The 13,775-nt window shown below is 51.3% G+C and overlaps 1 protein-coding gene across 3 annotated transcripts in view; it reads left to right on the forward strand.

Moving 5' to 3' along the window:
• The first annotated feature begins 1,161 nt into the window (after positions 1–1,161).
• LOC140408713 (N-acylethanolamine-hydrolyzing acid amidase-like) overlaps positions 1,162–13,775 on the forward strand; it is a 46,112-nt gene continuing 33,498 nt past the window's right edge. Inside the window, exons 1-3 of one of the 3 annotated variants that reach the window (XM_072496306.1) lie at positions 1,163–1,405; positions 5,678–5,842; positions 11,993–12,119. In XM_072496306.1, coding sequence (XP_072352407.1) covers positions 1,233–1,405; positions 5,678–5,842; positions 11,993–12,119 — 465 coding nt within the window. In that variant the 5' untranslated portion in view covers positions 1,163–1,232. Of the gene's footprint in view, positions 1,406–5,677; positions 5,843–11,992; positions 12,120–13,775 lie in introns of all 3 variants that reach the window. The other 2 variants (XM_072496305.1, XM_072496307.1) reach the window with 2 other exon arrangements.

The following is a 13,775-nucleotide window of genomic DNA, read 5'->3' on the forward strand; positions in this document are numbered from 1 at the left end:
ACCGGGACTTGATGGTTTGAGTTATAAGGAGAGGCTGGATAGACTGGGACTTTTTTCCCTGGAGCGAAGGAGGCTTAGGGGTGATCTTATAGAGGTCTATAAAATAATGAGGGGCATAGATAAGGTAGATAGTCAACATCTTTTCCCAAAGGTAGGGGCGTCTAAAACTAGAGGGCATAGGTTTAAGGTGAGAGGGGGGAGATTCAGAAGGGCCCAGAGGGGCAATTTCTTCACTCAGAGGGTAGTGAGTGTCTGGAATGTGCTGCCAGAGGTAGTAGTAGAAGCGGGTACAATTGTGTCTTTTAAAAAGCATTTAGATAGTTACATGGGTAAGATGGGTATAGAGGGTCATGGGCCAAGTGCGGGCAACTGGGACTAGCTTAATGGTAAAAACTGGGCGGCATAGACTGGTTGGGCCGAAGGGCCTGTTTCCATGCTGTAAACTTCTATGATTCTATGATAACTGATCCAAAATCAAACCCACATGGATTAGCTCTAACTGGCGGGGCCAGTTCTCCCTGAATCTCCGTGGGTTTCCTCTGAATTTCTTCTGGTTTCTCCGGTTTCTTCCCACAGTCCAAAGATGTGTAGTTTAGGTGGATTGGCTATGCTAAACTGCCCCCTGGTGTCCAAAGATGTGCAGGTTAGGTGGGGTAGCGGGGATAGGGTGGGGGAGTGGACCTGGGTATGGTGCTCTTTCAGAGGATCGGTACAGGCTCAATGGGCCAAATGGCCTCCTTCTGCACTGTAGAAATTCTATGATTGCGAAGGGTGGGTCAACTCCTCCATTAAAACCGCAAGTAGGTGGGTTGAGGTCTGGTTTCAGGTGTTTTAACCTACCAGCTGATCGAAATTCCCTTCACTCCCCCTTCCCCGAATTGTGAGGGTTAAATTCCGCCTCATCCCAAACTGGCACGCTGCAGCAAGCTATTGACCATGGGTTTATTTTTCAAATTATAACATTTTTTAAAAGAGTGGTTGACAGCTGTGGATAAAGTAAAATGTGCCCCTACATGACCAAAGGGGCTTTAGTAAGGCCGCATAAGACGGGGTGTGCTCACACCAAGAGTGTGTGTGGATTCCATGTGGAATAAACAGCAACGGTGGAAGAGTTTCTTCCGCATGTTTGGCAGGAAGAGGGAGGGGTTGGATTTCCTGTCAGTGGAGGCTGTGCATAAAAGTGACTTCCCTCTTCTTGAGCCGGAGATAATAGCGTTCTGCTTCCTGGGAAAATGTTGCTCTATTCACAGTTGCTGTTGCTGTGTTTATTGCCCGCGGGCTCTGGGGATTTCCCCGCTCCGCGTTTCAATGTGAGTCTGGAGCTGCCGCCTGACCAGCGCTGGGAGCCGGTGTTGAGACATTACGATGCGGCGCAGTTCCGTAGGATGGTGCACCAGGTTATAGGGTGAGGACAGCTGCTGTCCCCAGCCAGCCTCTCAGTGCTGCTGTTTGTATTGTCTTTATGGTTATGGGGGCATTCAGCTACTCTCTCATTTCTGTCGGTCGGGAGCACATTGTTTTTAATGTTGTGAGGCAATTTTATTCATTCCCATTGTCCCACTTATTTCTGTGTATCTTTCCAGTTTAGACAGTGCCTAAGCTCTCATTTGTGGCCTGTTGTGCTTTTGATGTTACTTTTCTGCAGTCGCCTGGTTTGTTCCAGGTGGTTATATTGTTCAGCATCATTTTCTGGCCAGGTTTGGTGTGGAGCCCACACAACCCCAAGTCAGTGGAGAGTGTGTGCCCAGTCCTGACTTTATTCAATCTGTCTACCCATTTCCTATTTTATGCTGGATTCTTCGCACCTTCCGGTCTTGGCACCAGCCAAAGGACCATAAACTTAAGGCTTGCCCCTTAAGGTCTGTCTTGAGTTGTTTGACTTACATTTGATGGAGCTGTCACCCCCAACACTGCACAACCGTCTCGGCGACAAAGCTCACTCCCTCCTCGCCCCCAGTGATGTTCACCCCCACCACCACCCACCTCCACACTATTCCCCCCTCCTTAACCCCAACACTGTTCCACACGCACTCATTCGCCCAACAGCATTCCCCCCTCCCTCATCCCCGACACCATTCACCCCTCCCTCATCCCCGACACCATTCACCCCTCCCTCATCCCCGACACCATTCACCGCTCCCTCATCCCCGACAGCATACCCCCTCCCTCATCCCTGATACCATTCACCCCTCCATCATCCCCAACAGTGTTCACCCCTCCCTCATCCCCGACAGCATTCCCCCTCCCTCATCCCCCACAGCATTCCCCCTCCCTCATCCCCAACACCATTCACCCCTCCATCATCCCCGACAGCATTCATCCCTCCCTCATCCCTGACAGCAATCCCCCTCCTTCATCCCCGACACCATTCACCCCTCCCTCATCCCCGACAGCAATCCCCCTCCTTCATCCCTGACAGCATTCACCCCTCCCTCATCCCCAACAGCATTCCCCCTCCCTCATCTCCAACACCATTCACCCCTCCCTCATCCCCGACAGCATTCACCCCTCCCTCATCCCCGACACTATTCCCCCCTCCCTCTTCCCCGACACCATTCACTCCTCCCTCATCCCCGACACTATTCCCCCCTCCCTCTTCCCCGACACCATTCACCCCTCCCTCATCCCCGACAGCATTCACCCCTCCCTCATCCCCAACAGCATTCCCCCTCCCTCATCTCCGACACCATTCACCCCTCCCTCATCCCCGACAGCATTCACCCCTCCCTCATCCCCGACACTATTCCCCCTCCCTCACCCCCAACACCATTCACCCCTCCCTCATCCCCGACACCATTCACCCCTCCCATCATCCCTCGACAGTGCTCCCCCCTCCCTCAGCCCCTGACAACGTTCACCCCTCAGGACTCTGATTAGTCAAGGCATTGCCATGGAGAATGCACTAGCTCATTGATAGCTAACATTTAACCGTAAAGCTACCGATCAGAGTCCACTTGTCAACAAATCAGTATTCTCCTCCTGCAGTATAAATTGTTGTTTCCTTTATAATTTGGTATTCTTTTTTTTTTAAAATCTTTTTATTGGCATTTCTCATATTTATAAACAGTTGTATATATACACATCACATTTTCCTCGCACAATTTGGTATTGTGTATTATCCTGATCAGAGGTGGACGTACAATTTTGGAGGCCCCGCGTTTCTCTCTTTCCTGGGCCCCCATGTCACACCCAGCCCTCTGGTGACATGGCAGTCCGCCCCAAATGACCTCAAGCCCGGCCCCCAATTATGTCAAACTCCGCTCCCAATGACATCAATGTGATAGTGACGGCAAACATGCATCTGCGGAGAATGAACAAATTGGCATTAACGATTCTGTGTCTCTCTCCATAAATGCTGACTGATCTGAGTATCTTCAGCACTTTTATTTTCACTTCAATTTCCAGGATCTACAATATTTTGTTTAATGCTCCAGACATTAAACCATCAGAGTCAAGCACAGCATCTAGAACGAGGCATTGAACTAACAGTCAGTAAATTAAATCTTACTGTCCCATGTTTATATTTAAAATCAAATAGTTAACCCCTATAGAATTATCTGCTCTCGCGGCGGCACGGTGATGAAGTGGTTAGCACTGCTGCCTCACGGCGCCGACAGGTTCGATCCCGCTCCGGGTCACTGTCCGTGGGAGTTTGCACATTCTCCCCGTGTCTGCGTGGGTCTCACCCCCACAACCCAAAGATGCGCAGGGTAGGTAGCTTGGCCACGCTAAATTACCCCTTCATTGGAAAAAAAAGGATTGTGTGCTCTACATTTATTTTTAGAAAATTGAACGATCCAATACGTTCATATCCAGTATTTTTTAATTTATATGCACTTTGCTACTTTGTTCAAATAAACATTTCAGATTGGTCGTGAACACTGACTTTAACCTCGGAAATGTAACCCGAGGTGATCCCCTCTGACATAGTACATAGTAGCCGATATCAATTAAAAATACAATATTACAGATGGTGAAAATTGAAACAGAAGTGGAATAAAAATCCCATTATATACAGTGGTGTCAGTTGTAGGCCTAGCCTGCGCCCGTTCATCCCTCACTCTTCCTCTGGCTGAGCACCTTAATATCACGGCTTCCACTTTGATTTGGGTAGGAGTGAACCCAGCACTTGGCATCGCACAGCGGGGAGCAGATTACAGTCTGGTGGCAGTGAAGGAGAGGGGCGTGGCCTGGCAGCTGTGTTTGACAAGAGGTGGCATTGCTGCCCGGGTTATGGCCACAGGGTGCTGAATGTGGGCTTATCGACTGACGTCAACCAGAGAGAGAGGGGGAAAACCCATTGTCTGTTTTTTTGCAGGACTGTGGATTTTAAAATAAAGGAATCATAATCATGGCTTGAAGAAGCATTGGGATGAGTGAGCGAGCGAGGGTGGTTTGTGAGTGAAATGTTGGGCATGACCACCCACTTGTAAATAAATACACACCAGAGGCGGACTTCCACTCACCACAGTCACGTCACAGAATGGGGTCTCCCAATGGACCAGGTCTCTGCATTTCACGCTGTGTGCTTCATGATAAGTCTGCCTCTAGTCCTGATGGGTGCAAAGTAAAAAGCTTTGGCAGCATGTCTTTTTTATTCAGCAATGTGTCAAAATAATGCTGACTAAATAACATTGACGCTAATTGCATTGGGTGTTATTTCTAAACATTTACATTCATTTTCAGTATTTGCATTGTAAATTTCACAATGCTTCAATCTGACTGGTTAAGGAGATATACAGTTATTTACACTGTTCACTCAGACTCTGATGTCCTATAGAGGATATTGTGCCACTTTCATCTTGCACTTCCAGCTACTTGATATCGTCGATATTAAATGGGCAAAGGTAAGGATAATTAACAGACCATTTCTTGCCTGCCACAGGAAGTTGATAATACAAGGTGTGCAAAATACGAAATACAACTGAATTTTTTGCCTTCTAAGTTTGTCTTTGAAAACAGGACTTGTATGTCCTATCTAAAAAAGTTGTCAGCAAAGATAATGGAGCTTTTACAGACTTGCCCACTACAGTTTGTAAGCTTTATGCGTTCAGTATTTTCCAAGCATTTGTGCTTTGTAGCTTGAAATTATTGAAATTAATATTTTGTTACTTCAATTTGCTGGTCTGTGGCTAGCATTTCTTTTCCAGGAGAGTTTGGCAGGATACATAAGGCTATTTAAATCATTAAGCATAATGATGTAAGTAGGATAATCTCTAATCCCCAGCCAGCCACCTTTGCTGAAGGCAGGTTATAGAAAAGGTACATGTTTTGCATTGTCAGCAACAAAAGTTTGTTTATGGAAACCTCCATTAATATTATTCTGTGAACCAGCTGCTCTGTTTAACAGGTGTTAAGCTGGTTATATTCACTTGACTGGTCAGCTGGCTGATGATGCGGAGAGAGGCCAGCAGCGTGGGTTCAATTCCCGTACTGGCTGAGGTTATTCATGAAGGCCCCGCCTTCTCAACCTTGTTCCTCACCTCAGGTGTGGTGGTCCTCAGGTTACATCATCACCGGTCAGTTCTCCCCCTCAAAGGGGAAAGCAGGCTATGGGCATCTGGGGCTATGGCGACTTTACCTTAAGTCTAATTGTTCAGACATATTTATTTTTCTAATGTGTTGTAAGAAAATGTATGACAAATATTCTTGAAAGAATCAAATCTTTGTGTTACAGTTCTGTTGTTCCGAAGTGGGTGATTTCCATTGTTGAACGGCTAGCACCACAGCTAGGCAAGATATTACCGCAACCCTATGAAGCAGAAATCCGAGGAATATGTAAAGCCCTAGGTTTAAACCTTGGAGATGGACTTCTTATCAACCTTTTTTATGAAATTTCTGGGTAGGTGTCCTTTGGCATGTAGTTACTTAACAGTCAAAACTGTTGAACTTTGATAAATTTTACACCTGAACTACTTCAGCTTACCCTGTAAAGAAAGCCATACAGTTAGATGTTCTTATCCAAATTCGGAGTTGGATGTGTGGTCTCTCGGGAATAATTTACCTTGGAACATTCACACTTTTTTTTTAATGAACTGTTAGAATGATCTTTATTATTGTCACAAGTAGGCTCACATTAACACTGCAATGACGTTACTGTGAAAACTCTCTAGTCGCCAAACTCCGGCACCTGTTCAGGTGCATGGAAGGAAAATTCAGAAAGTCCAATCACCTAACAGCACCTCTTTCGGGTCTTGTGAGAGGCACCTGGAGGAAACCCATGCAAACGCGAGGAGTCCACCCGCGTCCAGGAGCTGGCAGTGGTGCCGGTCATGTGTGCTACCCAGGCCGACACCGCACGGGTGGCTTCCGCGGTGGAGGCAATGGGTGCGACGGTGTCAGACATGGGGAGCGGTTTGCGAGGCCTGGGGCTTTCCGTGCAGGCGGCGTCTGTGGCCCAGGACATGGCTGCCCTCTCACAGGAGGCCATGAGCCAGCGGCAGATGGCAGAGGGGCTCAACTCCGTGGCACAGTCTCTGAAGGCCATGGCCCAGTCTCAGCAGGCCATGGCCCAGTCTCAGCAGGCCATAGCCCAGTCTCAGCAGGCCATGGCCCAGTCTCTGAAGGCCATGGCCCAGTCTCAGCAGGCCATTGCTGAGGGCATCGGCGCCATTGCCCATGTGCGAGCCGGCGTCACACAGTCACAGACAGGGTTTGCCAACCCCCTGAGCTCCATGGCAGTAAACCTGCAGACCCCTGTTGATACCAGCACGGGCCTCCAGGACTGGCAGCGCCAGATGTCAGGGGGGCGTCGGATGGCCAGTTCGTTCGCTTCCCCCACACATGTAGAGGCCTGGGGGCCATCGGGCACCCCGAGGGAGGAGGAGGTGCTGGGGCCCGTTCCGGGTCCCATTGTAGGGGAGGTCCCGGAACACCTCAACACCTCGGGCTCCCCCCCCCTTCTGTCCCAGGTGCATCGGGTGGGCAACGGGCAGGACAGGCTGGCAGCTCGCCATCCCAGTCGCCCGGGCCGCAGCCTGGCCCATCTAGGCTAGGACGCCCCAGGAAACGGCCGCCAAAGGGATCCCGTGTCAGAGGGCAGGAATCACAGGAGTCCACCGCCAGTTCTGCTGTACCGTCTGGGGAACCACCTAGGCGTAGTCAAAGGGCCCGTAAGGCCAAACAATTAGACACTGAGTAAGTTGGCACGGGTGCAGGGGACAGATGAGTTTTAGAGGCTAGGGCACGTGCATGAACTCCTTTGGTTATTAAAGTCAATGTTACACCTACGGAAGCTGCCTTTGTGCTCTGTCCAAAGCGTGCGGGGGTGTCATGTAAGTTGAGCGCAAGTGTGTGTGTGAGGGGTGGTCTTACCTCAGCCCCAGGTGAGTCTGCCCCCTTCCCCCTGGGCCGCCCTCACCATCCCCCCGGGCAGAGGACGGGACTGTGCGTTGCAGTGTCACAGCCGCATGCAGGGATGGTCTGGGTGGATGGTGGTACTGTGGCCATGGGTCAGACATCGTCCAATGATGTGGAGCCAGGAGCTCATCGCAGGGCGGGTTGCCATCATCCTCCATGTCCTGCAATAGACACGCGTCCACCGGCAACTGTGTGAGCCCGGCCGTTGTGCCGCCGGTGGATCGGCAATGGGGGGGTGGTGTGCATGCGGGTGGGGTGGGTGAAGTTGGGGAAGGGGGTGAAGGTGCTGGGTGGGTGGATGGGTGGGGGTTGTGGGTGGTCGGGTGTTGCCATGGTGTGCGGTCTGTGGCCATACTACCCGATTCCCATGTCCATCTAATCAGTGAAGCGGGCGTCTATCAGCCTGTCCCGTGCCCGCTGGCCCAGCCGGTAATGGTGGACAGCCACCCGCCCGTGTCTAGACCGTCTGCCTTGACCATTGCCCCCATCCCCCTCATCTGGGGAGGACTGCGCCTCTTCCTGCTGCTCCTCCACTCCGCCGTCCTCTTCCTGCGGCACATCGCCCCTCTGCTGGGCTATATTGTGCAGGACGCAGCACACCACAATGATGCGGCCGACCCTATCTGACCGATACTGGAGGGCGCCCCCAGAGAGGTCCAGGCACCTGAAACACATCTTCAGCACGCCAAAGCACCTCTCTATCACTCCCCTTGTCGCTACATGGGCATCATTGTAGCGGTTCTCCGCCTCATTGCGTGGCCTCCGTATAGGCGTCATCAGTCACGATCGCAATGGGTAGCCCCTGTCGCCCAGCAACCAGCCCCTCAGCCGGGGATGGCGTCCCTCGTACATGCCGGGGATGTATGACCGCGACAACACGTATGAGGCATGTACACTGCCCGGGTAACGGGTGCAGACGTGCAGGATCATCATGCGGTGGTCGCAGACCACCTGTATGTTCATCGAATAGGTCCCCTTCCTATTGGTGAACACGGCCCTGTTATCTGCAGGTGGCCGCACGGCGACGTGCATCCCATCAATCGCGTCCTGGACCATGGGGAACCCAGCCACGGCAGAGAAGCCCACGGCCTGGGCATCTTGGCTGGCCAGGTCCACAGGGAAGCGGATGTAGCGGTGCGCAATGACATATAGGGCGTCTGTCACTGCCGGACAGGTCCCCACTCGGTGCCTGGAATGACCCCGTTGCATAAAGGTTCAGGGGCACCGTAACCTTGACGGACACGGGGAGAGGGTGTCCCCCGCCAGTGCCACGCGGTGACAGGTGTGCCAGCAGGTGGCAGATGTGTGCCACGGTTTCCCGGCTCATCCGGAGTCTCCTCCTGCATTCCCGGTCCGTGAGGTCCTGGTACGACAGCTGGGGCCGGTACACACAGGGCATCCTCGGGTGCCTCCGCTGCCGTGGGGCCGCGGCGTCCTCCTCCCCCTCCTCGTCCTGTCGGGCGGGTGTCCCTCCAGCCTGATCGGCTGCCGCCTGCCCCTCTGCGGAAGCCTGCGCCGCCTCTCTGGCACGCTCCTCCTCCTCCTCCTCATCCAGGGCAACATGGACATTAGCGGCTGCCGCCACGGCGGCCAACATCGCTGGCTGACTGGAAAACATGACGGCCTGTGGGTGAGGGGGGCGGGCAACGACAACATGTCATCATTGCCCATACCACCTCCTCCCCCCAGCCAGGTGGCATGGACCGCATGGGTCCGACTGTTGGAGGCTGGCACCTGGCCAGGTGGACCAACTCACTTGCCCTCGCATTCCCCCCTCCCCGGCACGCACCTCCCCGTCCCCCTCCCCGGCACGGACCCTCCCGTCCCCCTCCCCGGCACGGACCCGTCCCCCTTCCCGGCACCCACCTCCCCGCCCCCTCCCCAGCACGCACCTCCCCGTCCCCCTCCCCGGCACGCACCTCCCCGTCCCCCTCCCCGGCACGCACCTCCCCGTCCCCCTCCCCGGCACGGACCCCCGTCCCCGCTGCCCCCCTCCCCGGCACGCACCTCCCCGTCCCCCTCCCTGGCATGGATCCCCCCGCCGCCCCCTCCCCGGCACGCACCTCCCGCCCCCCTCCCCGGCACGGACCTCCCGGTCCCCCTCCCCGGCCGGACCCCCCCCCGCCGTCCCCCTCCCCGGCACGCACCTCCCCGTCCCCCTCCCCGGCACGGTCCCCGCCGCCGCACACACACACACGCAACCCTACACACACCTCTCCCCCACTCATACAGACTGCGGCCACGCCATCACCTCTCCAGCGGCCAACCCCCCAGGCCGTCACCCACCTCCACTCTGGTCGGCGTCAACCTTGAGCACTGGTTGACGCTGATTTAAAGCTGTTTTGATTCACGCCGACGTGACCCGTGGCGGGACTATGGCCCATCCGGACAGGAAAATATCGGCAGCCCCGAAATCCATTGCCTCGCGCCCACCCGTGCCATTCCCCGAGGCGTGCGGCGCGATTGACGTCCCGCCGACTTTTCTCCCTTCAGTTTGGAGATTCTTGGTTCTGCAGGTTAGCTGAAGGGAATTGTCCTATTTCTTTTTGACCGTGGCTTCACTGACTTGTGTCTTTCTTTCAGCAGTCAGAGAGAGACTTTCGTACCTGCAAGTGCAGGGATGCCTGGAGGATGTTCTACAAAGGTGATGGTCACAGCAGACACCAGCACAGTAGAGCTAGAAACCAGGCTAGCACAGTGAGATCAGAGTTTCAGTTGCTTTTTACACCCTTTTCTTGTGTATTCTTGGAAAAGGAGAAACACAGACAGGTCTTTTGCCCAGAACTGCCCTCTTTCAACACCCGTCATGTCTACAGTCTGGGATATAATTCACAGACGACTGGTTCTGCTGGGATGGTAAACAGCCTCAATTATCAGAAGAGATTACAGTCTTACAGGAGTTCAGTCTTTGCATTGCATATCTTCCTTGGAAGCGACTCTGTCTGAAAAATGATCTGACATTCCGTACTATGTAGACTAGTTGGTCAATTATAATTCACAAAAGAATTTTCCAGAAAGTGGCTTTACAGGCTCAGCCTGTTTTTTCATGTATGTCCTTTTTGAAAAATACATGTCTTTTTTAAGATAAATTTAGAGTACTCAATTAATTTCTTTTCCAATTATGGAGCAATTTAGCATGATCGATCCACCTACCCTGCACATCTTTGGGTTGTGGGGATGAGACGAGACCCATGCAGACCCGGGGAGAATATGCAGACAGTGACCCTGGGCCAGGATCGAACCCAGGTCCTCAGAGCCGTGAGGCAATAGTGCTAACCACTGCACCACCGTGCTGCCCCGAATACGTGTCTCACTTAAAAGCTCAATATGTCCACAAGTAATTCAGGGCTAGGATTCATTGTCATGTGGGGGAAGCGATTTTGCGCCCAAATTTGCCATCAGTGGGAATGGCGACAGAGGCACAAAACCTCGCTGGAGAGATCTTGTTTCCCGATTTCCAATGCCCCTCGCCGGTGAGGTAACAAGGTTGATGCCCACAAAAGGTGAGAGCCTAATTTTAATGCATTTACATATAATGAGTGAGCCCCCTGGTCACATGTTCCCCCTTCACTGAATAGTTATACCTCATGACGGAGAGGTTTGCAGAGATACAGTCGAGAGGATTCCCCCGGGGGCTATACTTACCTTGCGCCCCCGGGGGGAATCCTCTCGACTGTATCTCATATTTCAAAACCATCTGTAAACCCCTCCGCCATGAGGGACATGCCAGGCTGGAATTTTCATCCTGGCTGTGCCAAACTGTGCCGGGGGCAGTGCCAGGGGAGAACCCTCTGGGGAACTCAATTGGGGGCAGGGTTACCTTTCTGTTTGTTGGGGGGGGGGGGGGGGGGGGGGGGCGCGGTAGGCCCTGATGCTGTGGTGGGGGTGCAGAGGCCCGTTGCTTGTGGGTGGGGTCCCTCATGTCCATGAAGTGGGGTGGGGGTTGCTGATGGAGGTTGTTTGTTTTGTGTTGATCGGGTTGCCCTTTAAGGATGGCAGCCTGATCTTTGTGGAACTGGCCTTGCCAGCTCTATCAGGCCCTGCCCGCCACAGCGGCCATGGCCACTGATTTTTTTTTCCAGAGTACCTGATAATCTGGATTAAAACAACTCGGCTGTGCAGCTGGAATGCTACACGCCGGGTTTCAGTCAAAGCCTGACACCTCTGACAAAATATCGCAAAATTCCGGCTATGGAGTAAAGCCTACCTCTTCGAGGAGGTTTCTGGCGAAGTTTCCTAATATCTCTTTTTTCTTGTACATCATCGTTTTGTTTTTTAAATTTAGGGTACCCAATTTTTTTTTCCAATTAAGGGGCAGTTTAATGTGGCCATTCCACCTAACCTGCACATCTTTGGGTTCTGGGGGTGAAACCCACGCAGACAATGTGCATACTCCACAGAAACAGTGACCCAGGGCCGGGATTGAATCTGGGTCCTCAGCGCTGTAAGCAGCATGCTAACCATTGCACCATCGTGCCACCCTTACAGCGTCTTTATTATTACAACACTTATGAAGAATTTTGGCCATTTTCCTACCTTGAAGACTCTAAATAATTGCATGTTGTTGTGTCACCACTGAAGTGTTTGGTCTCTGAACTGGCGTGTAACTCATATCACTGTTCACTGTTCTCAGTTTTTGCACTAGCATTGTTGCTCAAGACTCAAGAGGAAATATTTACCACGGTAGAAATCTGGATTATGCTTTCATTGATATTTTAAGATCTCTCACAGTTGACCTACAATTTGTAAAGAATGGTCAGGTAGGTGTTGAGTTAAAATTACAACATGTGTATTTTTAAAAAGGAAAAACCAGGAGATTATCTCCGTTTGCTATGCTGGGGCTAAAGTTCATTTGTCAGATAAATATTGAGAATTCCTTTGCCCATCTTTGGAAATTATAGCATTATATTCAGAAATGAGACTTAAAACAAATTACAACTTTTTCTTAAACTTGAGATGGTTGAAGATTGGCCTGAAAGACCTTTATGTTTATGAAGGTAAACCATGATATATTATTTCCGTTGATCAGTGAGATGGGTAATAAGAAAACATAAATCAAAGGTCAACCACTTTCTCAATGGCAGTTAGAGATGGACAATAAATTCTAGCCTTGTCATGGATACTTCCCATAAGCAAATAAAGAATTAGTGAGGAAGTTAGAAAGAAGATTATCTGCATGAACATGCTTAGAAAGTGGAAATGGTCGTCAAGCTCAATTAGTGAAGCAGAGTCTTGTCAGTGAGTTCTAAAAGGGAATTTGTTACTTGAAAAAGAGGAATATTCAAGGTTCCAGAAAGTGAGCAAGAGAAGTGACATTTGATGTGATTGGGGTGGAGAGAAGCTGCTGGAACAGGCTCAATAGGCTGAATGGTTTGTTAGGAAGTTAATTCCACAGTGAATTTGAGTGCTGGGGAATAAAACCCCTCGGGCTTAGATGGGTTGAGTAATACAGTCGCTCGCTGACAGCGGTTCTGCCCTGGAGGTTGGTGGCATTCCGACTTCTGGGCCCGCTGTTCGTCCACGCTTGATAATACATTAATTACCACCAATTAGTAGCAAGGGCAGCTTACAGACCGTCATCCTGGCGAAAGAGTGCTGGAGGGCGGGAAGCCCTGTCTCAGAAGCTGTAGGACTCTGGGACAAGGTAATGGACAACATTTTAAAGAGCCCCATGGCAGTGTCAAGTGACTATCAGATGATCAAGTGCGTGCATCTACTGTGCATACTGAAGATTTGTGCATCTTCCAGTCTGGTCAGGGCAATTTAAATTTTCGCAAAAGTTAAGGGAAAATACCACGTATGCTAGAAATCTGAAATAAAACAGAAAATGCTGGAAAAACACAGCCAGTCTGACAGCATCTGTGGAGAGAGTTTTTGAGTCTGCATGAATCATTTTCCGAGCTAAAGTGAGGTCGAAATGGGTTTTATACTGTTGAAGAGAGTGAAATAAATAGGTCAGGGCTAGGTGGGAGCTCAGGAAAGGTTTGACAAAGATCACATGGATGTAAGACAAAGAGACTGGTAATCTGAAAGACTAAGGAAACTGCTAAAGGTGGCAGAAAGATCAGATAGCAGAATGTGTTAATAACAGAACAAGGCCCAGCGCTCTCTGAAAGCAAAACGGAAAAACAAGTTACAGACTGGCCCAGCGATGGGGAGAAGGCTTGTGAAAAGAATATCGTAAAATTCTAGCCAATGTTTATTTTACCTGCTTGGCATGGTTAACACTACAGTTCCTACACATCATGTATCATGGGCAGCACGGTAGCATTGTGGATAGCACAATTGCTTCACAGCTCCAGGGTCCCAGGTTCTATTCCGGCTTGGGTCACTGTCTGTGCGGAGTCTGCACATCCTCCCCGTGTGTGCGTGGGTTTCCTCCGGGTGCTCCGGTTTCCTCCCACAGTCCAAAGATG

The sequence above is a fragment of the Scyliorhinus torazame genome, chromosome 3, assembly GCF_047496885.1.
Source record: "Scyliorhinus torazame isolate Kashiwa2021f chromosome 3, sScyTor2.1, whole genome shotgun sequence".
NCBI classification, from domain to species: Eukaryota; Metazoa; Chordata; class Chondrichthyes; order Carcharhiniformes; family Scyliorhinidae; genus Scyliorhinus; species Scyliorhinus torazame.